General features: G+C 41.8%; 1 protein-coding gene across 1 annotated transcript in view; it reads left to right on the plus strand.

Moving 5' to 3' along the window:
* The window catches only part of itga8 (integrin, alpha 8), a 40,778-nt gene that overhangs the window by 728 nt on the left and 12,482 nt on the right, over window positions 1-27,568 (plus strand). The window contains exons 2-19 of the mRNA XM_069696091.1: window positions 50-180; window positions 2,920-3,020; window positions 3,118-3,241; window positions 5,190-5,251; window positions 5,716-5,761; window positions 7,846-7,971; window positions 8,148-8,192; window positions 9,610-9,653; window positions 11,557-11,613; window positions 11,825-11,877; window positions 11,970-12,175; window positions 14,760-14,957; window positions 19,367-19,412; window positions 19,568-19,675; window positions 24,998-25,053; window positions 25,449-25,606; window positions 25,766-25,894; window positions 27,013-27,080. Of these exons, the coding sequence (XP_069552192.1) occupies window positions 50-180; window positions 2,920-3,020; window positions 3,118-3,241; window positions 5,190-5,251; window positions 5,716-5,761; window positions 7,846-7,971; window positions 8,148-8,192; window positions 9,610-9,653; window positions 11,557-11,613; window positions 11,825-11,877; window positions 11,970-12,175; window positions 14,760-14,957; window positions 19,367-19,412; window positions 19,568-19,675; window positions 24,998-25,053; window positions 25,449-25,606; window positions 25,766-25,894; window positions 27,013-27,080 (1,758 nt within the window). The remainder of the gene's footprint in view (window positions 1-49; window positions 181-2,919; window positions 3,021-3,117; window positions 3,242-5,189; window positions 5,252-5,715; window positions 5,762-7,845; window positions 7,972-8,147; window positions 8,193-9,609; window positions 9,654-11,556; window positions 11,614-11,824; window positions 11,878-11,969; window positions 12,176-14,759; window positions 14,958-19,366; window positions 19,413-19,567; window positions 19,676-24,997; window positions 25,054-25,448; window positions 25,607-25,765; window positions 25,895-27,012; window positions 27,081-27,568) is intronic.

Genomic DNA, 27,568 nt, shown 5'->3' on the forward strand with positions numbered 1-27,568 from the left:
ACTGTCCTGCATGTCTTGCATGTACCTTGTTCTTCCTTTTGCCCACCAGGATCAGTGTGTTGGTGGGGGCTCCAAAAGCCAACACCTCCCAGCCCGGCATCGTGGAGGCTGGAGCGGTCTATTACTGCCCCTGGCCCGGACTGCCTGATAGCTGCAGACAGATACCGTTTGACAATTCCAGTAAGTTACCTGAAGCTTTCTAATTTTGTTCTTCTCTTTGGCCAAAATAAATTTGTCATAGATCTCCTAGGGGCCCCGCGGCGTTCAATTATGTTCCCGAGACTCCTGCAAGAGATCAGTGTTGTTACAAGACCTGCAAAGGATTAAAGTGTTTCGGTTGGACAAACTGTGAGACATCTGCTCACCACTGTCGTTGTTTTATGAGTTCTCTTGTGAGTATTTTACTGAATAACAGAAATGAAATTCAACAGGCATTCATTTCACTGAGATGGATCCTGTTAAAGCCATAGGTGGCCCCAGATGTTACTCAACTGGGAATCACTGGAGTTTTGTATAACCTGTGGGTCTGGTATGTGTCTATATGAGCTGGCACATATGTTGTTGCATAAAAAGGAGAGATAAGGCATATGGGTCTCATCAGCTTCATCTAACTAAAAAGGTGGCTGGCGGGTTTGTTGGTGCAAGTCTACATCATGTTGATTATGGTATTCAATATATTATCATCAGTGGTAACTGTCCAATCAGCCTTTGTTTGTGCATCTCATGTCTCTGATGCACAGTTTCCTACATCTGAGTGTGCATGTGTGCAAGAGGTAGAGTGGTAGAGAGAGAGAGGAGGGGGGTAAACTGTATGCACATGGGAATTTAGCTCTCCTTTGGAAGAAAGGGGGATTGGGTGAGGTCTGCTTTTTATTAGATCTCAAAAATGTATCCCTGTCTCCCTTCCCCTCCCTTCATCTCCCTCTCGTTCTCCATCAGTCTGTTCCTCTCTCTCTTTTCATGAGGACCTCTATCATCTTTGTGAGGACCACAAAAAGAGAGCTAGATAGGGAACTGGCCTATTGATGTACAGTTAGTTTTGACAGAGGTGACTCTTTGCTGTTAAAATACTCTGTTGGAAAAACTCCTTCGTCAGGCAGAATTAGGAGAAAGATGTGAACATCAGATCGTAACAGAGTGGACAGAATCAAAAGCTTCAACACATAAGATGAAAGCTGCAGCGGAGGGTGGAGCTTCTACAAGTGATATGAGGATATCAACAGTGTTGGGACTGTCGTGTTATGAACACCAGCGACCGGGTGTTTCAAGTCATCTGCTTGCTGATCAGCTGTTTTATCAGTGATATATAAATGAAACAGCTGATAGAGATCAACTCCTAGAAATCTACTTAGGTGTTCTGAACTAAAGTAATGCTCTTTGAAAATGAGAGTAAATCTCCAATATAAGGAGGAATAGCGGAACCAATGCGTGTGTGAAGTCATGTGTGCATCTATTCAATACAATGGGTGGGTATCCACAAGGTGATTGATGGCAGTGGCCATTTTAGATATTTCTAGAGTTAGAGCAGACACATTTTTACAGGTATAAACCAGACTAAGACACCCCCGCCACACACACACACACACACACACACACTCTTATGCACAATGTACAAAATATCAGCATGAGTAGTGACTATCTGTGTGTACTGTGCTGGTTTATGTCCATACATCAGCTTCACATGTGCCTGATTGTGTCTTTGTACCTGTGTGCGCGCATGGCCTCAGTGACACTGTGCAGATGTGTCGAGTCATGCCAGTGAAGCGAGGGGGATGGAGAGGAGAAGATATGTTATCACAGATTAGTCATAGATAGCATGTCTGCTATTTTAGTGGAGAAATCTGGCAATTAAAGCAGAACACTCAAAGGCTGTAGTGTCTGTGCTTGAAGTGATGCACTGCTTTTCAGATTTTAATGTTCTCTTTTTTCCAGGTGAGGTTCCCCATCACATCAAATACCACACATGCACAGTAAAGCCTCACAGTAAAGTCAAACCTCTGTTGCCTCACAGCATCTAAACTTGCTTCTCTTGTATGGGTTAAAGTAATCCTCATTCACTACTCTTATCTACTTTATCCCAGCCTAAAAATACCTTTTAGTGACAATCCCGCTTTATCAAAACTCTCTTTCCATCAACTCTCCTAATGTTAATGATGGATTTTTTTTTTTTAGCAAGTTTTCTTTAGAATTATACTCATTCGCATAAAAATACAGATTCTATTCTTATTGAGATTATTGGAGGAATAAATGTGTTGAGAAACAGGTGAACAATATGAATCAATGTGTTCCCTGAACTCTCTCAGAGATGAAAAAGACTAATAAAGACAAAAAACACATAGCATTAGGCAAAACATGGACTGTACACCTGCCACTCTGCATTCACTATATTCCCATAATGTTATATGCGTTGCTGTGTGTGTATGCATGTGCTAAAGGGAGGTGTTTAATGAGGAAGGGTCTGCACTGCATTAAAGAGACCCAGCTGGTCATTAATAACCGAACCGAACAAACATGTACACACATACTCAGACCCAATCAGACACATTGTGACTCCACCGGGAAACTCTAATAATGTGCATGAACAAGTTTGTGTGTATGTCTGGCTGAGTTAAAGTAAGTCTCTTAAGTGTTGTTGCTTTTTATGAGAAAGGCTTTGCCTGGAAAAAAAAAAAAAAAAAGCCTATATATCCTGACAAATGTCTGTTTCTGTGGGGCAAATGTGTGTTATAAGCTGTTTATTGCTAATCAAGTACAAATGCTTTCCATGCTCACAGGCAGAGCTACAGGCCCAGAGCCACATTACCACGGTCAATATCAGCTTTTATCGCCACCATTTTAAAATGTTTTTTCCATTGTCCTTTTTATGTCCTTTCCACCTCCTCTGTCTGTCTCTATCTCTGTCTCTGTATCTCTCTTCAGATAACAGAATGATTAAGGTAAATGGCACCAGAGAGCCCCTAGAGTTCAAGTCGCACCAGTGGTTTGGAGCATCGGTCAGGACACACAAAGGAAAAGTGGTGGTTAGTACACAGAGTTTGCCCTTAAATTCTTCTCTCTCTCGGTGCGATGAGGGGTAATTTGTCATTAAAATGGGAATCCGTGTTATTTGTTGTGCAGGCATGTGCTCCTCTGTACCACTGGCGGACAGTGAAAATAAGTGGGGAGAAGGACCCTGTGGGGACCTGCTATGTGGCTGTCCAGAACTTCAGCGCCTACGCAGAGTACTCACCCTGCAGGACCAGTGAGTCACCCCCATCCTCCCTCCCTTTATTTTCTCCTACTCCCTCTCTGCTGTCAGTATGAACACAAACTAACTACAGTTTTTAGATTTTATAACCTCCATCAATATAAGAAAGCATGATATGACATAGTTATATCAGTAGTCTGATCTGAAGTTCACTCAAATTTAAGAAAAACAAATAGATTTTCTTACTTGCAATTAGTGGAATCCTAACTCAAGCAGATAACTTTGGTTTGTTTTGGCCAGGCTTTGAGATACATGTCTGAGATTTCCACCTCCAGTCAAATTTCATTAGTGTTGGTCACAGCAGTGATGATCCGCAATATTCTTTGAAACTACTTTCCCGTAATAAAAATGGTCTCCATGTAAACATGTTGACAACATGTCTTTACAATCATGATGAAAATCCAACTGTCTTGAAAACCTAGATTTACGAAAACAAAACTGTGTGCATGGCCAGATATGAATGGAGAAGGTGGGGAATTGTGCTTCTTTAATAGATCGCCTTGCCTGATGTTTTACAAGTTGCCACGGTAACCTGAAAATAATCTGTGTCTCTAACAGTTTAGCAGTCTTTCGCTCTCTTGTCCTCTTCCTTCTGTCATCAGTTCTATAAATTGGATTTATGGGAAGCCCCCCTCCCCCATATCATCACACACACACACACACACACACAAACACACACACATCCCTCACATCTCCAGCTTTCTTCTTTCTCTCCCACTTTCTTCCTGTGACACCCTACCACCACCCAGTACAGAGATATGAGGCACCAGCAGAGCATGATAAGCTATCAGGTGGCACATCGTAAACAGCAGATAAAACACAGCCTGTACTGTCCACACACACACACACACACACACACACACACACACACACACACACACACACACACACACACACACACACAGTCATACGTAACACTCCCTCTTGTAATTGGTTGAATGTTGTTAAAGATCTAAATTTTTTTGTTTATGTCAGTGTTGACTAATCAAGACTAAAATAATCACATTGTAAACTCAGCTGTTCTCAAGGGGGGAATAATTCTAAGTTCTTCGGGCTGGGGAAGTATTTCATTATCATGTGTTTGAGTCAGACTTCTTTTTTTTTTTGCCTCCAGCGACTTTTTTTGCCTCTTAACATGAGTCTGCGACCACTCAGACCACGACTGTAACTCGCACATCTTTTATGTGTGCTCTTGTGTAGTTACGCATCATTGAGCTTCACCTAAGGGTGCCACTGAAGTGGAGAACAATTTATGATGTGTACATAGGTTTGTGTGTTCATGCACAGTTAGATGAAGTTTTTTTTTAAACAGAAACACACCTCTGGTTCAATGTCTTCTTAATTTTCAGAATTTTGTAGATTCGTTTTGTTGTTAAATGGTTTCATCTAATTGAAGTTATACTTTCTACCCTATTAGGCTGAGAGTATGCTCGAGGAAACTGTCCGTAAGATGATTTAATAAGTGCCAATTTATCTTTGCAGTCCTTATAACACTGAGATTTACAAAACTCAGTTTTTAAAAAAAGAATCAAAGTTCAGCAGACTGAGAGAAGCTGTCTTTTTCATTCCATACATTGCCCTTGTCAAAACTGGTTACCCATAATTCAATTCTCCCACTAACAATTCCATGACAGGTTAAAGTATGTAATGCTATATATTAGTAGTGATAAATGTAGCCTGGAGGTGCTGCTATCACTTATTTCTAAATCCCACCACCATTTTCTTTTTTTTTTTCAAGTTTCTTCATCCTCTCGTGACATAATTTAATGCTCGGTATTAGATTTCCCCCTGCTCTCTCTGGAGCTCAAATGTAGTATTCACGCAATAGTACAGCCCATGGTCTGTAAAAAAGGGTTTGTGTAAAAATAGTGAAGTTACCTTTGAGATGCTGGTTCTGGTGTTTAAAAGACAATTCAATCTTGTGTTAATGTGTTACTTTCAGATGATCCAGACCCGGAGGGACAGGGATTCTGCCAGGCTGGTTTCAGTGTGGATTTCACCAAGGTAAAGACTGCAGCAGCAACCACGTTTTTTTTTATTGTTTTTTTTATCATAAACCTCTTCCACACAATTTGTCCTCTTCTCAAAGTGCACACAGGGAAGTTTTAAACACAAGACAGCCTTCAGAGATTTATGGACACTGGGAAAATGAAAGAGCATTTGTCCCGAGAGAAGCCTCCACTCCCGATGTGACCCGTCGCCTCTTAGCACAATAGACCAAACACAGAGACGCACACATTCTTTCATTGTATAGTCAATATGAACCTTAACCTCTGTCTCATGGTCCAACTCTACCCTCCTGTACAGGAAGCTGTCATTCTCTGCAGGGTGTCAACAGGCATGACAGCAGGAATCATATGTGCACACAGCTACACATGATGATATATCCCTTTAGTCACGCAATCACACATTCACATGTACACATTTACTGTCATTTGACCAACCCGAACTAACTGTGTTTATTCCAGGAAGGACGGCTGGTAGTAGGAGGACCTGGAAGCTTTTACTGGCAAGGTAACTCAAACAGCAGTGTTTAAACCTGTGCTTGGTCTCTCTCTTGCAATGATTTCATAGATGGGAAGGTGTTCAAATGAGAGAAATGGATGGAGATGAGTTTAACAGTCAGGACAGTCCACGTATTCACATATGCACACTGACACACTTGCCAAATCTGCAATTTCGTTGCAGGAGTCTTACCTAAGAGAAGGTGGGAAAAAAATGTGGCTTTCTCCCTTTTTCCACCATAATTCCTTTACTTAATTCCTCTCTCTGTCTGTAACAGTGTAACAGGAAGTGGGTGTTTGGGCTCTGTAATGAGCTGATCGGGGGGTAATGGAGTGTGGAGAGACTGCCCCCCTGCCCGTGATAAAGCACAGAGGAACTTAAAAAATGCTACAAGGAGAGAGGAAGAGCTTCAAAGGCTGACAGAAAGGTTGAGGAGGACAAAGAAAAGGACTGAGGAGAACAGGGAGGATAGTGCAAAAGATAGAGGATTTGCTGTGGAGGTGACAGGAACATGTTGTAACAGAGAGAGAGAAAGATGAGAAATGAGGGAGTATGTTAGAGTCAGACACAGAAAGAGGAAGAAAGATGGATCTCCTGCTTGATAAAAGCTGTGCTGAGGTCAGTGAGCCTGTTGGATGTAGAGGGCTGGTCTAAGCAGAGGGATGAAGTGTCTTAATAGGTGTAGACACAGCTAGAGTGTGTCACAGTTAAGCTGTTGAAGTGTATCACTACTCCCCCGACTCCAGGTGTTTGAAAGAGTGTGTGTGTATGTGTGCGCCTTATCGAAATTTAGAGAAGTTGTGCAGCTGTTTGAGAGGAGCCAGGAGACAGTTACTGATCACTTGCACAAACTCATTTATCGTTCCTTTCTTTGTAATCTGTGATCTGTGACTGCTGCGCATCATATGTTCAGTAAAGAAACTTGTAGCAAGAGGGTAAAGTGTTTTTCAAAAATTCTGGAAAGAAGAGAGGGAAAAAAAAGAACAAAAAATATTGGATATTTTAAAACTGCAACACATTTTTTTTAATGATTTGGGGATATTGTTTGGCACTGATGCTGTTGTTACATATGGTTAAATAATGCAGCATACAAGACCACACTACACGGGCATCTTAGACAGCCTTAATGGACTGCTGCTCCCTCTCTGTGCCCTCAGCGTGGCAAGGCAGGCTGCCTCCAGTTAAAACACTTCCTCCAAATGTTTATAAAAGCACTCAGCCTGGATTGTATGGCCTCTGATATACAACAATTATCTTCAGCCTTAACCCTGATTCATCATTAAAAAAAAAAACTCCTTTATATACAATCTTGTTTTCACTTAGTGCAAAGAGCACTTCATATTAGCAGCAGTGACTTATGTATGTGTTAACATTCTGCCATACGTTGTCTCATCAATCTGATAGAGGTTTCATAATGAGTTGATATAGAGATATGTTACCCTGAAGATAAACCCAGTGCAGTGTGAGAGGGAGAGGGAGATTGAAAGGGTGGGAGAGGAGCTGGAGGGAGGGTTCAGAGAGCACATTTTCCTCGCCGTCATTCCCCACACGCACACACACATTAAGGAGGATTTATGGAAGGTTGAAGGCAGGCATAGATAAAAATCATTTGTTTGTCTGACCTCTTGTTCAACGGCAGTGGAAGGCTGTTGTTTGTGTGCGCACACCTATAATTCAGAGTCCTCACTGCGGAGAGGACAGGAGTTTTCTTGAGGGTTTTTAAGGGAACATTGGAGGACTTTTTTTTCGGCTATTCTTCTGCTAACAAAGTGCTTTAGCTTTCCTCTGGGAAGACTGCCATGCATGTAATATTAGCTCGGTGCATCTTTCATGTGGAGCATGCAGTCCAACTCCAGCAGATATCTATAGTAGGGGACAGCAGAGCTCCCTTCATGGGGTCTGAGCTTCAACGGCTGTCCATGAACAGATGTGACTCACACTCTGGGTGTTTGTTTTTCTCCATCTATGTGTGTGTGTGTGTGTGTGTGTGTGTGTGTGTGTGTGTGTGTGTGTGTGTGTGTGTGTGTGTGTGTGTGTGTGTGTGTGTGTGTGTGTGTGTGTGTGTGTGTGTGTGTGTGTGTGTGTGTGTGTAGGTCAAGTGATGACAGCAGGGATAGCTGAGATTCTCAATGGCTACTCTTTAAAGGCAGTACTGAGACAGGTTCCAGGAGAGAAACACACCAGAGCTGCTGAAGACACACACGACGACAGCTATCTCGGTAACATGCATTTACAAACACAAATATGCTCATGCACAAACCATAAGCTAAATAACGATCAGCCAAATTATTGTAATCTAATAATAATCATCATGTAACACTTACAGTGTACACAGTCCATTGCGTCTGAGTTAATTTCAACCATATGTCGTCATGTGTGACTGATTTCTCTCTAGGTTACTCTGTGGCAGTGGGAGAGTTTACAGGAGACTCTGAACAAGGTGAGAAAGTCAACAATTCATTACAACAAACCACATACAGCATTAGAGGAATCCCAGACTAACAAGATCAGCAGCCTTCTGCAACGCTGTATAAATACCTGCATGTGCGTTCTCAGGCTGGGTACCGGGAACACTGGGAGGTGTGCGACGCAGAGAGCGAGATGGAGTGGACAGCTGGGTGACAGTGCCTGCATCTGAACTAAGATGCAGTAATGAGAACTGTCTCTGGGAGTCTGGGTCACGACCCTGAAGGGACAGGACTTCAGAAACCACTGATAAAGGGATTTCCTGTCCTTCATTTTGGCTGATTAGAATGATTACTGGCAGACTTTGCAAACCTCTTAAAGGTCTAGAGTGGGTCCAGAATCTCGTCTGGACTTAAAATATTAGGTGTAAAGAGACACAGGCACGCACAGAGCTTCATGTTATAAAGGACGTGCAGGTGGGAAAGAGTGCCTTTGTTGAACTTTTCTAGTATATATCATTCAGGCCAATATAAATTCATGAAAACTATGACCACTTAAAATGTCCAAATCATTTTATTTGTTTAATCTTTTTTGTACCACTTACCTACACACTCTGGACACGTGGCAGCTGTGTAGCATTTTGGTTCACTCCTTTTTGTGAGCTTTAGGTGCTGTTCAAGTTCATACCCGTGCCATCACTTGTCTGTAGTACACACAAATCACACAATCAATTTTAACAAGACGTGCCGCTTTTTTGTCCAATAAAAAAATGGACAAATCAAAAGATTGTCTTGCCACATTGTTTTTTAGACCACTTTTTCACTTTTCAAACAGTGTCACCCCACAGTCTGTCACAAAAAATTAGTACCCCTCCCCGATGTCGCTTTACTAATCACCATTTTGTGGGCTCTTTACGGGACAACCTTGTGTTTACATACCCCCATACCAACCCCGCAAAGGCCCTGAACTGCCTCAGGCACAACACATGTCAGAAAGTCTTAAAGGGAGCCTAAAGAGGCTACACATGTCCATTGATGTGATGTGTTGTGGTGCAAAGCTTGTTGTGGTCTTGTTCTCTAAACCGTCTTCAGAGTGGGGAACTGGTCGTAACTGGGAGTTCTGAGTGAAGACGATGCTGGGAATTCCTGGTTTATTGGCTCGTGGTTGAGCCTGTTGGGTCGAGCCACAGGGCAGGAAGTGGGGACTTTGTCTTCTCTCTCTGGGTGGGACCCTCAGATCGTCCCTATAAGTTCACGGCACTGCACTCATCAATCAATACACAAGCAGAGCCTCAGCACCCAATCACTCACTGTTCTCAGCAACACTTGGCTTAAAGCTGGGAAAGGGGTTGATGTCTCTCAGACAAACTTCTGTTGAGCCCTTTGCATCTTGGCAACTTTTGCATCGTTCTCAAACTAATTTGAGTCTTTCTTTGTTTTCATGTTTAACAGAGCTGATAGCTGGAGTCCCAAGAGGAGCACAGAACTTTGGATATGTGAGTATGGACAAACAAGCAGATTAGAGAAGGATGTACCAATATCTTTTACATTTAGCAGCAACAAACAGGTGACAAATTACAGGAGAAACCTGAATAAATCAGTGGAAAACCACAACAAATGTGGATGTTTCTTTATTGTGCATGATCATTTCAACCCTGTATTATCCCAAAGCACCCATCAGTTCACTGCAGTATACTGTGTCAGTATCACATTTGCCCCACCTAGGTATGACAAGTAAGGTGCCTTACGTTCAGCCACAAAAAAAAACACTTGTTTAGGTTAAGGAAAGAAACTACTTGGTTAAGGTTAGGAAAAGATGTCTTCAAAGAAATCCATGTAACTTCCTAATGGACTCAAACCCTGGTCTCCTGGGTGAAAGTCCTGGGTTTGATCCCCAACATACCTCCCTAGTCATATGATCTCCATCACATGATGTAATTTTCTGACCCTCGTCGTACGTGCATGTACCTTTTGTTCCTTGGCGAGACAAAATGTCACACTGACATGGTATCCTCCAGTGAAATGAGGGGTGTATTGACGGCTTAGCATTGTACTGAGATGATCATTCTTCCCAAACCAATTGCACAACTTTAACTTTTGTGAACTAATTTTTTAGAGGCTTTCCACCACCAATCAGTTCCACTGATTTTTTTTTGCCAGTGATTTTGGATATTATTGATGGCTAAGTACCCTAATGAGATATTTTAAATTGCTATTTCATTTAACCTATCACCTATCTTTATGCGATCTGCGTACAAACATGTTATTTATTGTCCAGGTTTATGTGTCAAAGGCTAAAATCCGTTAAAAGGATCAGAGTGTAGACTTCCATGTGCAGATACACACATGTACACACTAACATCTACTAGAGCCATCTGGTATCAGTCTTTAATATAGGATTACAGCTTTTAATGAACACGTAAATATATGTGTCCAAATGGCTGTGATAATACTGCATGTGCATTTATGTGTAAACTCAAGTTTGCCTTGTGTTCTCTTATGGGAACTTTCCCCAGGGCTAACTATGTCAATCCTCCTTAATGACACACAGCTTCCGCTGCATGTGGAGGGCGGTGACCCCACCTAACCCCACTAACCCTTCTCCACACACGCACGACCCCTAACTCTAACCTGCAATGTAACCGCAGGACTCACCACATTACACTCACACACTTCGACAGCGTGTGTTTTATGTCTGGACTTTGTTGCTGGTGCAGGAATGCTCCTTCCTGTACAGACAGTGCACAGTGAGTGGTGCAGAGGAGGCGGTTGTAGCTCACAGTGGGTGGAGTGTTACGAGGGATGCAGGTTGGTCATATTAGTGGCCTGTCACTGGAGCAGTCATCAGGCCTGATCAGGTTTCCTCTGTGACCAATCTGACAACTGACTGCAGAGGAAAGTTAACTCTCAAGCTATTGATTCAATATTTGTGTTTACACATCCTCATCTGTCTGTGCTCGTAAGTCTATCCCTCGTTAGTACGTCTTTGAGACATCTGTGATTGAGTCAAAGCGTATCCTCCTGCACATGTGTGTGCGTGTGTGCATGTGTGTGTACGCGTAGCCCCCGGCCGTTTCCATGTGGTTGTTATTTTAGGTCTTATGAAGGAATTCTCAGCCTCCCCCCTCTGTCTCTCCCTGCAACCGGGGTTAGGGTGGGGGGAAGGAGAGAGTGATGAGGGGAACATGGTAAAGGCACAAAAATGATGGTGGTGGGGGAGGCCAGGGTAGAGAGAGGGGTTTCACTACAATAAAAGCTTTTTTTTTTATGCAGTTCCTGACTTTTTTTCTACATTCTTTGTGTGCCTGTTTGTCAGACTGCTGGTGCGCTACAAGGACATCACCTGGTGTCTTTTTATTCATGCCGCAATGTATCTGATAGTGTGTCTGCTTGTTTTAGGTGGCAATGATCAACTCCACCAACCTGACCTTCATCCAAAACTTCACAGGGGAGCAGGTAGGGGCATCAATACATCCCAGTCACACTCTGTGGTATTGCAGGGCTGCATATAAGCTACTGGACAATGGGCAAACGCTGATGTGGATCATCTTCCATTTTTGAATCGATTAAGTGTTGATGGAGATGAATGAAAATAAAATTAGATGAAACTTATGTATTAGGTTTTTGGTTAAGATTCTGTGATGTTCCTTCCTTATTTGTCTCTCAGATGGCCTCCTATTTTGGCTACTCAGTGGCTGTCACGGACTTAAATGGAGACGGGTAAGCAGAAAACCTCCTTGTCATTCCAGACACACATACATCATGTGTCTTCTTTTGTCTCTGAGCATTGAAACTACATCATGTTTCCCCAGGATGGATGACGTGCTGGTTGGAGCACCCCTCTACATGGAGAGGGAGATGGAGAGCAAACCCAGGGAGGTGGGAAGGGTGTACCTGTACCTGCAGCTGGCTCCACTCACATTCTCCACACCTGTTGCTCTCACCGGCACCCACATCTTTGGACGCTTTGGCACAGCTATAGCACCCCTGGGAGACATCAACCAGGACGGATACAACGGTATGTTGAAACTGTCAGAAAGGGAAAAGGAAAGAAAAAATGACAAAAAAAAGATGAAAGAAAATTGACACGTTAGATTAATTGATGAGATGAGATGCAACAAAGAGAAGGAGAATGATATGGAGATGATGACATTTAAAAAAAATCCATTGATTTATTTTGTGTCCCACTGCATGAACCCCTTTCTCCCTTGCCCACATGGGACTAATACTTTCAGGTACACCTGATAACAGACAAATCTTTTCCTGTGTTTCTGTAAGATTTGGACTGTTATGTGTCTGACTTAGGAAATCCTGCTTAAGAAACCTTAAAGCTCTTTGGCCAATCAGGAAGTGTCTGCGATGAAAGGTTGTCTGTGTGAACTTGTTTTTTCCTTTGATGATTGGGTTCAGGCCGGGTGTGCATGTGTGTTGGAGTTATTTTTACCTCACCAGATGTGCCCTTAGATAAAATCAGCTGGGAGTTTCTGTCCTGCAGCCCAGGGTTCATTCCTCTTCAATATGTTTGTTTTATCCTCACATGCATTGATTGGACAAAGGCACACATGCACACGCACACACATATAAAGCATGTAGCCTGGAGCCCAAATGCCCCACTAAGCCCCACTTCGACTGCTGCCTTAAAAATGAATGAATGGATACACATCTGGGCATCGTATGACATCTATCCCACTGATTTATCTTTTATTTATTCATGGACAGAGTGTGTTAATGTGCATACCACCCCCTTTAAGCCCATTAACCATCAGGTTAATAAGCATTGGATCAATATTGAAGCTTTTTCTGACTTGAAACATAAATCACATCTGCTGTCTGTCAGCGTGTGACAGTCTCTGAGGGTCGGCGATGCAGCCTGAGAGGAGATGGAGTGTCTCTGCCAGCTGCAGAGACAAAGTACTTGTTGAGCGTTAATCTAATGAGCACTCGTCCATGTCCGTGCATGATCTCATTATTCAGTATTCACCATGAAAGCACTGTGATGAAGCTTTTCAGCAGCATCTTTTTGCTAATGTCAAACTGCTGTGTTCGAGTATACCTGTTGCCTTGTGTGTGCCTGTACATAATCACTGACAGATCCCTTTTGTTTCTGTGATGACATTGAGCCTATTCCTCTTCTCAAAGCAGACCTCATCACCCCATTTCAAAAATTCCTCTCAAAAACAGAACCATACCCGTTTCCTCTCTTCCTCATGCCTCTGCTGAGTGTCAGCTGTTGAAACTTTACAATTTAGCTAATTTAATTTGCCATGTGGGGTTTTTTGTTTTTAATTGTTTATCAACCAACACTGGCTTTCTGTCACCATCGCTCGCAGAGTGTTGGCCTGTTTTTCTCTGTGACTAACAGACTCCTATAGTTTTGGTCTCAGTGATCACAGTGGGTGATCCGCAGGCATTTTTAATTTTTTTTTCTGTGGATGTCCACATTGTGTGGGATGTTGTTGAGCAATGCTTTTTTTTCCCCAAGTTAGATATATTTAATTTTTTCGGCACATTTACTCAGTTAGGTACACATGCCCACACATAGACACACAAATGCAAACACATACATGCACACACACACACACACACACACACACACACACACACACACACACACACACACACACACACACACACACACACACACACACACACACATAGGCTCATATATACACTCGCATACACACATGGTTGCATTTATCCTCTCTACCCCACAATTGGCTTCATGTGGAACTAGTTGTTTAGGCTGAGAGAGAGGGGGTCCGGAGACAAACAGGATGTCTAGAGGTGTTTGGACAGTACAGGACTGATGGGTACTTTGATGCAAGACAGTGCAATGTATGGACATTAGAGGTTAAGGAGTAAATACTCAAATCTGTTTGTATCTCATAGATAATCTTTGATTTTTCATATCAGGTACAGTATTCTACTTGTTATATCTCTGTTTTCATGTATGTCTTTGTGTTTAGGTGCTCTGTCGTTGCATAAATACATATCTGCATGTCTCAAGGGATTCCTAGCAGTAAAGTCAGCACGGGTACTTTAGATCTTGAACTTTAAAATACAGCATTCCTAAAACTCACCAATTTACATGTTATATCTCACTCAAGAAATAATCTAGCACATAACCCCTTTAACTTTAACATGTTGGTTATATACTTTAATGGTTTAAATGACTTAATGTGTTAATTACTTCTATTCAGAGGTGCTGGTAGGCAGATTTTGGTGCCTTTGGACAAAGTAAGAGTTGCTGTTTTCCCGTATTTCTATTCTGCATGTTACCTGTGGTACCTCGTACCACTTCCTATTTAAACAAATGTAACCCATGCAGAGTATAAAAAGTAACCATGAGATAGAGCAGTGACCTAAACAATGCCCATACACATACGGAGAGATCAAATAAAAAAAATAAGTAAAACAAATGGAACTTAAAGAAAATATGCAAATGTCCATGTTGATCTGGTCCCTCACTGTTAGAAGGTCAAGCTCTTTTCCTTCCCTTCTCTTTCCTTTTCATTCCACCTGAATGTTTTCTTCTGCTTCTGTCTCAGAGGGGCCTTAACCCTGTTGATGTCTAAACCATTCGTGTGTGTGTCATCCCTTAGACGTGGCGGTGGGCTGTCCATTCGGAGGCGAGGAGCGTGGAGGCAGAGTACTGATCTTTAACGGTAACAGAGACGTGTCCACGCAAGGTTTGACTCTGAGTCAAGAGCTGAGAGCCGCTCAGACCCCCAAAGGCAGTCTGCCTGGATATGGATTCACTCTGAGAGGAGGCCAAGACCTGGACAACAATCAGTATCCTGGTAAATACTCAACAAGTCAACGCTACTCCCCATGTTATAATCAAAATTCTTTCTCTGAGTTAAATTCCTTCATTTCGCCACTTTCCTTCCAGCTCGTCTCATTACAGCTTCCCTCCTCCTCATTCTTGACCTCCACATTTCATTGTTCCCCCAAGCACTCCTCTACCATCCCCATGTTCCCCCATCTTGCCTTCCTCCTCTCCTCTGGTAAAGTCATCAAAAGGGGGTACGGGGATGTGTGCCATAAACTGCGGCCGCATCCATTCTTTAGAGATTTACAGTACTCAAGAAGGAGAGAAAACATAAGACTGAAAGAAAGAAAGAAAGAAGTATAATAATATATTATCCACATGTTCGGTCTGCCAGACATTCAAGCCTCTTCACATATCCCTAAAACTGAGCAGACAAAGCCGCATTTAATCAAATTCCATGCAACTCCCTACTTTCTGTGGCACCTACTTACTTTACCATACGCCCTCACCTTATTTCTCAAAAATCTTAAAAAAAAAAAAAAATAACTACACTAGAATAATAAATTGGGGAGAGGATTTTTGAAGTAATTTATAGACATGACATTTAGTTCACAAAAAAAGGTATTTGAAACAAAGCAGGTCTGTAAAACCACTGTTTTACTACCCTATTTTTCTCCCTAATTTGGAGCCATTCTGCTCTCAGCATTACTTTGGCTTTATGCTCCCACAAATTAGGCTGAAAATGAGAATTTGTTTAGTTTTACCTTTTTCTTTTCTTTGCCCGTGCTCCCTTTCCCTCTTTTCCTTTTCATCCTGCTATAATAACAGATTTCTTCATTCCACAAACAGGATATCAAGGAAAATACACACACATGAATACACACAGGTTCACATGTGTGGCTTGTGATCAGTTTCACCGGCAGCTGGAGAGTGTGTGTTGAGTGTGTGCCAGGCTCCAGGTCACGGTGAGACCTGTGCAGACCCACAGAAAATCAGAGCTCTGAATTACAAACGTTGTACAGTAAATACACACATAGGAATTGCAGGTTAAAACTAGTGGAGGCTCTTTGGGAGGAGGATGTAGAGGAGAAAGTCATGGGTGGCAGAACTTCCAGCCAACACACACATCGTATAAAAACATACACACACACACTCGAACGTGCAGCGCTCATGTCATCTGTCATTAGCGAGTTGGTTGACGGAAGTGAGACACACACATCGTGTGTCGTTTGAGGGTTGTAAAGTCACACTGTTCAAAGGAGCCTGAGATGTTTGATCAGCATTATGAGAGGACTGCACAGGCGTCTGGGAGGCCTCCTACACCCGCCATATGCTCCCATCAACATTAAATGTCATTAGTCCACCACAGGAGGAAAGGAAGGATGATGACTGGGCTCCACTTTTAGCTTTAATGGACTTCATCTCCAAAGATTCTGTCATATTTCTATCTTTGAATTTGAGAGCTTGCAGTGGAAGTGAAATATAGAGCTGTACAGGAACAGAAATTACATCTGGTCTGCTTTCTGCTTAAAATCAAGCTTAACCCTCCCGTTGTCCTTGGGTCAAAATGACCCGCAGCTGTGTTCAACCAAGTTCTATTTTATTTTTATATTTTTTGGGGATCATTGGTGACAGCCTCCTATGAAAGGGAGGGTTAATTCAACTACCAGCATCTTTGGTTATATGTATGACACAGACTTGATGTCTTGTACCAGGAGTTTGGGGTCAACTGTGTATCAGAGAGGTTAGATTGCCACAGGTTGCATCTTGGGTTCAGCCGACAGGTTAAAGATCAAAAACTGACCGTGTTTTACTTGTCAATCACATCAGGTTGTTGAAAGAGTTACAGACACAGAGACAGGTCGGAGTGGGTGATTTGGATGTGTGTGTGGTGGGGAGGGGTCATTAGGTTGGTCGTTTGTTTGGTAACTAGATGTGAAATGTATTACTGGGCTCCATGTCTACTTGGAGCACTATCTTATTTTCACTGCAAACAAGATGTATTTCAAGATGTAAAAAGTAAGGAAAAATGAAAGGAACAATTTCCCCAAATGTGTACCTTTTCTATTAATTCATATTTTTTGCAAGTTTCTTGTTCCCTCAGTAGTATTCTCTTACACTCCAAACCTTTAAAGAAAACCTGCCATATTATACAATCGTGAAAAAATCCTCCCAAATTTGGAGTGACCATTTCCTTCTGCTTTGCATTCTGAAAGAAGTACTTTCGAATATGTATAATAGCTGCCAAATTGTCGAACAGTCTTATAATACCACACATTTACCACACGCATCCAAGAATTAAGAAATCCTCAATTTCTTTCTTAAAACCTCCTTGTTTCCCTGTGACTGCCATTGACCTTTGGCATTTCATCATCAAGGCCAGTCCCCTGCAGCCAAACAGGCAGTCAGGGCAGACAGGCTGTGACAGCTTGACAATCTGTCTAAACTCTGGATGGAGGTTGTGTTTTTACAGCCCAGGAACGACACCATCAGCCAAAGCAGCTCAATTACTAAGACCATACCTGCACCTACAAACGTCATCAATGAGTGAAATGAATGACCAATGGTGTGTTGGCCCGTTTGTGTGTGGATGTAGGTCACTGTGTCTCCGTACACACACCAACCTCAAATCAGCAGTGCCGGGCAAGCTCTCCTGTGTGTAAGGAAATGGGATTGACATGGAAAGGAAAGTGGGCTTTATTTGATTTAGCCATTGATGCAGCCATGTGCACATGTACACTCTCACACACACTTAACCCCAGAGATGCCCGATCCACAAATCAGTCTCATGTCATGCAGCGTTTTTTTAAGGTTAAGGAGCACAGACAACCACTATATCAAGCACATATGTGTACTTGGGCTAGAGTGGAGTTACAGTTTCAGGCTTATATAACTTGTGCGATGGACAGAGGAATGTGGACTTGGAGGTGGTCCCTTGCAGCCCCTCTCTCTCTGCTGAAAACACACCTTGCTTCTAAAGGCTTTCACAGATTGTGGTTTAAAGGCCAAGTACACGATCCTCTGCCCTCATTTTCTTTCTATCATGTCATCCCTCCATCTTCTTCTGCTTTATTTTCTCTCCTTCTCCAATTGGCCCAAAAAAAAAAAAAAACAATTATCTTAAAGTCCCTTTTCATTGCAGGATTTTTGATACAGCACTCACACACACAGCAGTGCACTCACATAGTGACGTAGTACACCCCAGGGGAACAGGGACAAGGCCTAAATGTTTAATGTTGTGGTTTCAGGGGGACTCGGTGACTGCAGCCAAAGGCAGAAACAGATGTGCCTCTCTCAGATTCAATTAGTCCCTTTCTTGTTAAATACACAGGAGAGGAAAGACACAAGCAAAGTCTACAAGAGCATACTTCCACTTGTTTCCATCCGTCATCCTCCTGCAGCAGGTTATCTCAGCATTTTAAGCCGATGGTTGATTTTAGTGCTAAAATGATCAGTTGATAAAGGCATGAAATGATCAATAGAAAATCTATTTATAAGATTTAGATAATCAAGTCAAATGTAAATGTCTGATGGTTTTCACAGTTCTTAACAGTTTTTTAATTGTAGACTGATACAAAGCTGGAAAATTATCATTTGGCATTTTTCACTATTTGTTTTCATTTTACAGGCACTGAATTAGTAAGCTAATCATAAACCTAATTGGAGATTAATTAGTAAGGAAAATAATCATTAGCTGAAGCCCCAGTTGCTTCTTACTGAGCAGTATGAGGTTATTCTGTCTTTTCCAAGATCACACAATTTAGAATCTGCTGCATCTGACTGCGGTGCCTTGTATCCATTAAATGTCTCTCTTCAGTCTCACATTGTTTTAATCAGCTTTTGTATGTGTGTAAATGTGGGTCTGTGTCTATGTGTGTGTGGCTTTCATTGGTATGTGTCCCTTGACCGCAGCCATTAAATATCGTCTCTATTTTAAACTCTGAGAGCCAATTAAAAGTGCATGTTCATCACAAAACCCATGAAAACAAATAAAATCACATATAGATGAAATCTGCTGCTGCTTACAATTAGGAGTTCTTGCTACGCAGGCTGTTGGGAAATTTTGTTGTTTAGCAAGATGTGATTGGAGCAATGCTAAGTTTCTAATGGGGGTCCTTGTCTCGCAGCGTAGACACAAACCCAAATGTACAATGAGGACTAACGTTAATGCATGTTCGGTTTATGAATTTAGTCTGAAAAGTGTCATGTGTGAAAAGAAAAGCATGGTGATATAATGTTAATGCAATATCATTGTGTGGAAGTGTATGTGTATGTTTGTGTGCGTATTAAACGTAAGAAGTCTGTGTTTGATGAAGATTGCTGGAGACCTTGAAATCAGTCCCATCTGTGGCATTCTTTGAAGCTCTACTTCCCGTCTCTCCTCTCTCTCTCTCTCTTGCTTGCTCGCTCGGTCTCTCTCTCTCTCTCTCTCTGCAGATTTGATTGTGGGGGCATTCGGTGCAGGCGAGGTGTCGGTGTACAGGTAAAGATTTACAACACAATCTGCCTCATTTTTTAGTATTTTTCAGCGAGTCCTGGAGACTTTTGTGCTTCTCCAAAACGTCTGGAAGACTCCCATGTTTATGCATGTCAAATGGTGCTATGTTTGTAAATTTGTGTTTGTGTGTGTTTGTGCAGGTCTCAAGCTGTGGTGTCTGTGGAGGCTGCGATGATCCTGACTCCCAGAATCCTGAATCCTGATGATCGAAAGTGTCACCTGCCTGAGACAGATATCATGGTTACCTGGTAAAAAGAGCATCCCAGTTCATTGTTACATATTAATAATATTCAGTGTTCTGTATGTTCCACACATTCCCAGTGGGTGACTGATATATAATACCATATCTCTCCTCTGGCTGGCTCTTTGTCACCTCAGAACATTTTGAAAACAAAATGAATGTGACCTTCGTTCATGTCACAGTCGAGTCACTGTTCGCTCCTCGAGTTTGGTCAAGGTGGGAAAAAAGTCTCTTAAAGGAGCCGTTTTTAGGTAATGAAAACACAACGATTCTTAGTTTCAGGTGATTATATACTAATCAAAACATTATAATGTGTTCAATTTCCCTAAATCCTACACAGGACTCTTAAAATATACATTTTATACAGTTTTTTTTTTTAATTTTGGAAACTCATTCATACATTTTACCTGGATATTTATTGTTGACACAATATTTTAATGCTGCCTTCTTGGCCAGGTCTCTTGAAATAGAGATTGTAATCTCAGTAAACTTTTTATATGGTTAAGTAAACAAAATGAAAGAAAATTAAGAAATATGACAACATCAACAAAAGTACAACAAAGGAATGGAGATTATGATAGAAAACCAAACGCTGACTTTGAAACAGCATTGGCAATTTAACAAGCAAAGTGTTTCCTAAAGAATTTATACTTGATTTTTTTTTTTTTTATTATTATTTTTTTTTTTTACGATATTTCTCTAGCATCTCACCACAGTCCATAATTTGTTGTAATGTGTGTGTGTGTGTGTGTGTGTGTGTGTGTGTGTGTGTGTGTGTGTGTGTGTGTGTGTGTGTGTGTGTGTGTGTGTGTGTGTGTGTGTGTGTGTGTGTGAGAATTCAAACTCTCAAACAAACATGAGACTAATGAGTCCCACTGCTGCAGTGAACCTCATGTGTAACAGAATGGTGCTGCTTATATAAAATGGTATGCAGTATAAAGTATACGCTTTCATAAATCACACTCACACTGACAGACGTGACAAATATTTCACCCCTGTGCTCTCGATGTTCACCATCAGCCAACGTCTGTTTGTCTGCATCTCTAATGCAATAATGTCGCAGCACATTGAAAAAAGTATTCTCATACAACCTGGAAATTCAGATTTATGGGACTCTGCAATTCATTTGAAACTGCATAATTCTGTTTTGATTACATTAATGTTCCTTTGGGCAGCAGGCTGCCTTTGAACAGTCTGGGGGTGAGTTTAGTTGAGGGGAACCAGTCTAAAGGCTCCTGCTGCTTTGCCGCAGTCTATTGTTGGTCTTAACTTATTGAGGCTGGAACTGCTGTAGGACTATTTAGATGGGAGAAGTGTGCTCGGCCGGTTGCCATCGTGGTGTATGCGTACTGGTGTGTGAGTACTGGCACTGAGTGAAAAGGGAACAGGGTTTGGGTCAGGTTGACGGAGAGCACTAAACTGTGGAATTTTGTCAAAACAAAACTCAGCTTATTCAAATAAACCACCATTATATTTTGCTCCAAGGAATGGAATTAGATAGGACAAATACACACACACACACACACACACACACACACACACACACACACACACACACACACACACACACACACACACACACACACACACACACACACACACAGACAGACAGACACATACAAAGTGACGTCTGAAGGCTCTTGTGTCTCAAAGGGGTGAAGACATTTCAGTTGTTTCCCTGCAGTGATAGCTTGAGAGACACATAATGAGAGATAGCTCAGGTCCAGTTTGTATCTTATGTATGTACCATTTCATTTCAGTCACATAGTTAAGCGTTAAGTTAATTCGGGTAACCTTAACATGTTGATGATGATACATTGAGAAGCCTGTGCGTTATCGTCAAAGCGTGTCGGACCGACTTGAAATTTAGTCTGTGCACTCTTAACATGTTTGGAATTAAAAGTTATCATAAGGATGTGTTTTCGTCAATCGGTGTGCCCGTGGCGTGGTGGCCAAAAAGTGACCCAAAAGTCATACTATAGCATGTCGTTCAAAATGTGATATAAAAGTCATACTATGGCACGTCGTCCAAAAAGTGACCCAAAAATGAGTTTTAGGTCATTTTTGCTGTATTATAACTATTTATTTCATAATTTGGATGACGTGCTATAGTATGATTTTTTTTTTTTTAAAGACATATCAAAGGGGGGAATTGAACCCCCAACCTTATTAATGAGAAGCAACAGTGCTAACCAATGTGTCACCAATCTTCCCAGGTGTTGGGCTGCATTGTAACAAATCTTTGGCTCACTGTAACCTATAACTCCACCGTCCACAAATATTCATTCAAATGCGACCAAAATTGCCGCAGACATTCTTTGGATAGTAGATATACAGTGAACCCTCGCTATAACGCGGTTCACCTTTCACGGTCTCGCTGCTTCACGGATTTGCATCGTGCATTGAAATCACATTACGACTATATGTAACGTAGATATATTTAATGTCCAGTTCTATCTATTTCAATTGTAAAATAAAGGTTACTACTTCACGGATTTCGCCTATCATGGTTTCTATTTGGAACGTAACCCCCGCGAAAAACGAGGGTTCACTGTACATGTTTTCAAGGGGGTCTGCAGTGATATTAAATATCCTCCTGTAATGTGTAGTGTATGCAAAACTTTTTCAATTTCTCCAAACGTTTCAACTTCACTAAAAGTTGAATCACCATCAACAGGCCAAGGAGGAATCTGAACCATTAATAGCAACCTTGGTGAAGTAGAGTCTTTTACCTGTTGAGTTAACCAGACTGTCGGCTGAGTCACTGGAAGTTTTGAGTGAACTCCGTGAAACACTTTCTCCTGTCACGACATGTCCTCCGGCGCCGAAGATAGTCCACTGGTCTATAACGCCGACTTCGAGCTGGAAATGACCTCATGAAGACACAAGCCCCGCCGAGGTAACACACCTGGTTCATGGTTTACGGAAGGCGAGTCCCCTTAATAAGCCACATGGTTCACAGAGAGCGAATCCCTCTAAGGGTAAGCCACATGGTTCACGGAGGGCGAGACCTCCTAAGGCGAGTCCCTCTAAGGGTAAGCTACTCGTGTTTGTATGTGCAGTCATACTAATACTAAACCAAAGGTCAACAACAATACAAAACTCAAACAAACAAAAAAGTCCGAAAGAGACTTTTTTTTCATTGTGCACAGTTAGAAGTAACTTAATGCATGCATGCATGTCAGTTCAGAAAAAGGTCATACTCCAAAAGTATATAGTATATAGAGTATAGAGTATATAGTATATACTCTAGTATAGTAGTATAGTATAGCCAGGGCGATGTGGCTAAGTTTGATGTTTTGCCGTGACACAGGAAGTTGATGTTCAAAGTCAAACGATGCTCCAAACCTCACGAAACTTTGCACATGCGTCAGGCACCAACTTTCATGAGTTTTTGAAGATGTTAAAGCGGCCAAAAAAAAAAGACTTTTTTTTTGTTTTGTTTTTTTGTTTTTGTTTTTTTAAAGAAGAATAAGGAACAAGATCAAGAAAAAAAAAAAAAACTGCAAGCACCTTCAAGTGCCGCCGGATCCCCGAGTGGGCAGCGTGCGAGGGCCCGCATATCACTGCTCGCAGTTTTAATTTTATATTATTGTTTTATATTGTTATTAATTTGTGTGGGAAAGAGGTCCCTCATAGCAATAAGAACTTATTGTACTTATTTTTGCGGAATATCTGATGCTTTGCTCTGTGATTTCAATGTAATGGTGAATACATTGGACACAAACACACACAGGGGCTACAATGGGAGCATGAAGGACTGCTGGAAGAGTAAAGAGGCAGCTGGTGAAGTATCAGGGCCGGTTATACTGGAAAAGACGTGTTTTTTGTTGTCTGGCCTCCTCGGAAATCAAAGGTGTTTATACATGAGCCAAATGGCCACATTCAAGGGCATGGCAATGTGAAGCACTGGCTCTTGTTAAAAGAGGGGAAGACACAATATAAACCAACATCCCCCCCAATCGGACGTCAGAAACGTGTAGAGGGGAGGAAGGTTTCCTGAAGCTATTCAACCATCTGACATACGTCTGATGGCGTACACCAGTTCCTTTAAAGTGAACTTTCTTACTTATTAAGCAGACCCTTGGTAGTACAGGAGGGGATTTATGTGTGCAAAGAGGGCTGGCTTGAAGCGTGTAAGGTGGTGGATCACAGATGCATTTTGGGTAAAATTACATACAGTAATGACTAACCAAGAGCCAGAGCTGTTGTCAGTAAACTGGGGGTAATTTATGTGCTGTATATACTTAAATTTGACACACAGTGCTCATTAGAGTCACACTCGAGCACACCCTTACCAAAACCATGAAACACACACATGCATGCATGCAACACGTATTAAGCAAGCATGAAACCACCTGTGGATGTCAAAATGACTTAGGGGAGCAATTTGTAAACTAGAAACCTGTGTTTTATCATGCACACATACGAACGTAAACTCACATCTGTATCACACACCTTTTGAATGAAGGAAGATTAGCTCATCATTATTGTGTCATCTAATGGGGACCCTAATTATTAACAAACACACAAGCATCCACAACATCTGCATTCCGGTTGTTCGAGTTTTTGAACTGAAACCAAATAAACAGTAATTACATGAAGTCATTTTTCTTCATGCCTCAAATTGCTGAGTCTTCAGTGTGGAAGCAAGAATGTTACATCCGTAAAATTCCCCAGATTAGTTGATATTAATAGTGCAGGCCTCCCCGTGCAAGAGTGACTTTCCTGTTCTTGATTAAAGAGGTGATAACACACACAAACACACAAAAAACACACTTACACATAGGGTAATACACACATAAATAGAGGAAATGCAGAAATGTTTCCCAGTCTCCCATGTCTGCGTGTCTAATGTCTGGGCCTCTGCGGTAATTCTCACTGCCCCCTAGAAAAGAGGAAGCAAGAAATGCCTTGTTTATGGGCAGTTTACTTACTTAGTTATATAGTTCTTTTTTATGATTTTTCCATTCATACAAATGTCAAACAAAAGTGTGTCGAAAAGTGTCTGCAATCAATCAATGAGTAAAATCCCTGGAGCTTAATGTGTGGTCATGTTTTCTTTTAAATAAGTAATTTGCTGTGAGAAGCACCTGATTCCTGGAGTGCATTCACCACATAACTAACGCTCATTATGTATACAAATAGGCCCAGTCTGCTCTGGCTAACAAGACACCACAGATTACTGAAAATTACATCCAGAGCCCACTGCATACACTTTTAAATAATGTAGCAAAACGTCAACGAAAAGCTCTTACAGATGTATTGATCATGTACAATATGCTAACAGTTTTCACTTTTCTGTCTTCCTAATATTCTTTTCTTCTAGCCTGAAAGTGGAAGTGTGTGGAGCAGTGAGCGGTGTGGGGATCCCCAGTTCTGTAGGTGAGCAGCTGTGCACAGTGTGGTGGTTTGACAGAGAGGGTGGCAAATGGGAAAAGCACAGAGAATAGTGAGAATAGTCAGAGCCAGGGCTGTCTTATAACTCATTAGAGTTTCCTGCTGAAAAACTGCTGCTCTGCCACACCCAATCAGAGTGGAGAGCAAAGGCAGCACGGAGGGTTGGAACAAGAACAGAGGAGACTTAAGACACGGATAGTGGAGGAGTACATTGTTTCCACCATCTAATGGTTCGCTGGAGTGTAAAACGCCTACATAAGCCTGCATAACTAATGGAAAGTCATGGATTTAGGTTGTCAGGTTGGCTGAATCCTTTACCTGTTCACTCACACTGTCAATTCTCCATCCATCTGTCCCCTCTGTTATTATCACCTGTCCAGACCTGAGAGCCGAGCTGCAGCTGGATTGGTTGAAAGGCACCAGGGGCGGAGTTAAGAGAGTTCTCTTCTTGGACACCGAGCAGCCTCAGCACACGGGGATCCTCAGGCTGGGTCACAGCCGCCCACGTGCATGTCTGAGCTACATGATTTATCTGAGAGTGAGCAAGTCACACAATACACGCACATACAAGCGCTAATTGATGAGCTCTGGGTGTGATGTTGTGACTCTTGCTGTTGAATGAGCTTCCTAAATGTTCAACTTAAACCAAAACAAAGATGATTGCACATTTTTCTCTCTTTCTGTTACTTCTTTCCAGGAGGAGGATGAGTTTAGGGACAAATTGACCCCCATCTCACTGGCTCTGAACTACAGCCTGGCTCCACCTCGTGACCAAAGCCTCCCACCTGTCCTCAACCGTTACAGCAGCACCTTCCTCCAAGAGCATGTGAGTATATACACTGTATGTAGAAGTAGAAGCATAATGTGGTACATTACTTGTATGTCAAAGAGGGCCGTCATTTAAAGGTTTCTTTTGGGATATTTTCCTTTATCTGGATCTAAAGCGAAAGTTTAGAGGGTGGAGTATGCTGCAGAGATTGTAATGCTCTTTGAGGCAAATTTGTGGTTTGTGACACTGGACTATATAAATAACTTGACAATGTCCAATGCTAAACACATACTGCCATATGTGAAACCCCAAAACAACCTGATATAGTGTTTCTTTCACACATTTTGTGATGACAATGCTTACTTTGGACACAAAAAGGTCAACTCCCACACAAAAAGAAACCTCTAACTTGCATTTGCCTTTTCCTGATATAAGGCTGCCTGGGTAACCTTTGCAGATCTAAATCTAGATTATGACCATCAGAAAATCAGGATTACCTCTCACAGTAGTGTTTGTAGTTAACACAAAATAATAAAAAATGATGAAGTGGCCTGCTGCACATCAAAACCTATAGTGCTGGACCAACTTCAAACTTGGTATTCATCTGTCAAACAAGCCAGTCTGATGAAAAATGAACTCTTGTAATTACTCTTCCACTTGCAGAATGTTTTAAAATAAATACTCCGAAGTTTTAAACTTTTCCAGAGCTGACTTTTGATGTGTGTCAAGCCTTTCTACATTTTTAATTCCAGTACTGATGGAGTATACAAGGTCATGTAACCTCATTAAAGAAGCCCTGCCCACTTGATTTAGGGTTTTTAATTAAAAAAAGAAGAAGTATTTTGTCATTAACTTACCAACTTTTAATGCTGGACATTATGTCTTAATTACAACACAACACCCACAGATGAGGACAATTATAGTAACCGCAGAGAGAGGGAACAAGTTTGATCACAAAACTATATTTTATAATAACCAAACCAGACCTCTGCCCAAAGCTAGTTGCAATAAAGCAGCTTAAAGACCTGGACAGCAGAGCTTTAGTGTGCGTGTCTGTACATATACAACACCTGCATCCTTTGTTTTCTTCCTATTGTTGGTGTCATGATAACGTGTGGTTCTCCTTAAACATTTCCTCATGACAGTCCCTCTCTCTGTGCCCCTCTTCCTCTCAGGCCTACATTCTGCTGGACTGTGGTGACGATAATATTTGCATCCCCGATCTCCAGCTCTCTGCCAGCATGTAAGACTGACACAGTCACGCCCCCTGACCTCAACCTGTAAACACTCAACACATCAGACAGCCAAGCGCAGACACACACATGCACACACACCTGAACCAAAAAAGAGTATGTCTGTTATTCCTCACACAATACGCAAAGTTTACACTGAAGTCACTGACATTATAGTCCCATTTACTATGTGGTGTGTGTGTGCACACATAGTAAATGGGACTATAATGTCAGTGTGTGTGTGTGTGTGTGTGTGTGTGTGTGTGTGTGTGTGTGTGTGTGTGTGTGTGTGTGTGTGTGTGTGTGTGTGTGTGTGTGTGAGAATTTGTCTGATTTCTATAGTGTTTCCAGCTGTACGATATCTCCATGGCAGCGTTCTACAAACATCCTGTCACCCTCTGCTGATGCTCACACACACTCACACACACATATCATTGGGGTTATTGTTAGGTTCGGGGGTATTGCATTCCTTGCAGCTGACTAAATTGCAAATGAAGTT

This window comes from Brachyistius frenatus, unplaced genomic scaffold, assembly GCF_029030835.1.
Source record: "Brachyistius frenatus isolate BFR_SWC_R1_liver_20210118 unplaced genomic scaffold, ASM2903083v1 Contig_20, whole genome shotgun sequence".
Lineage (NCBI taxonomy): Eukaryota > Metazoa > Chordata > Actinopteri > Embiotocidae > Brachyistius > Brachyistius frenatus.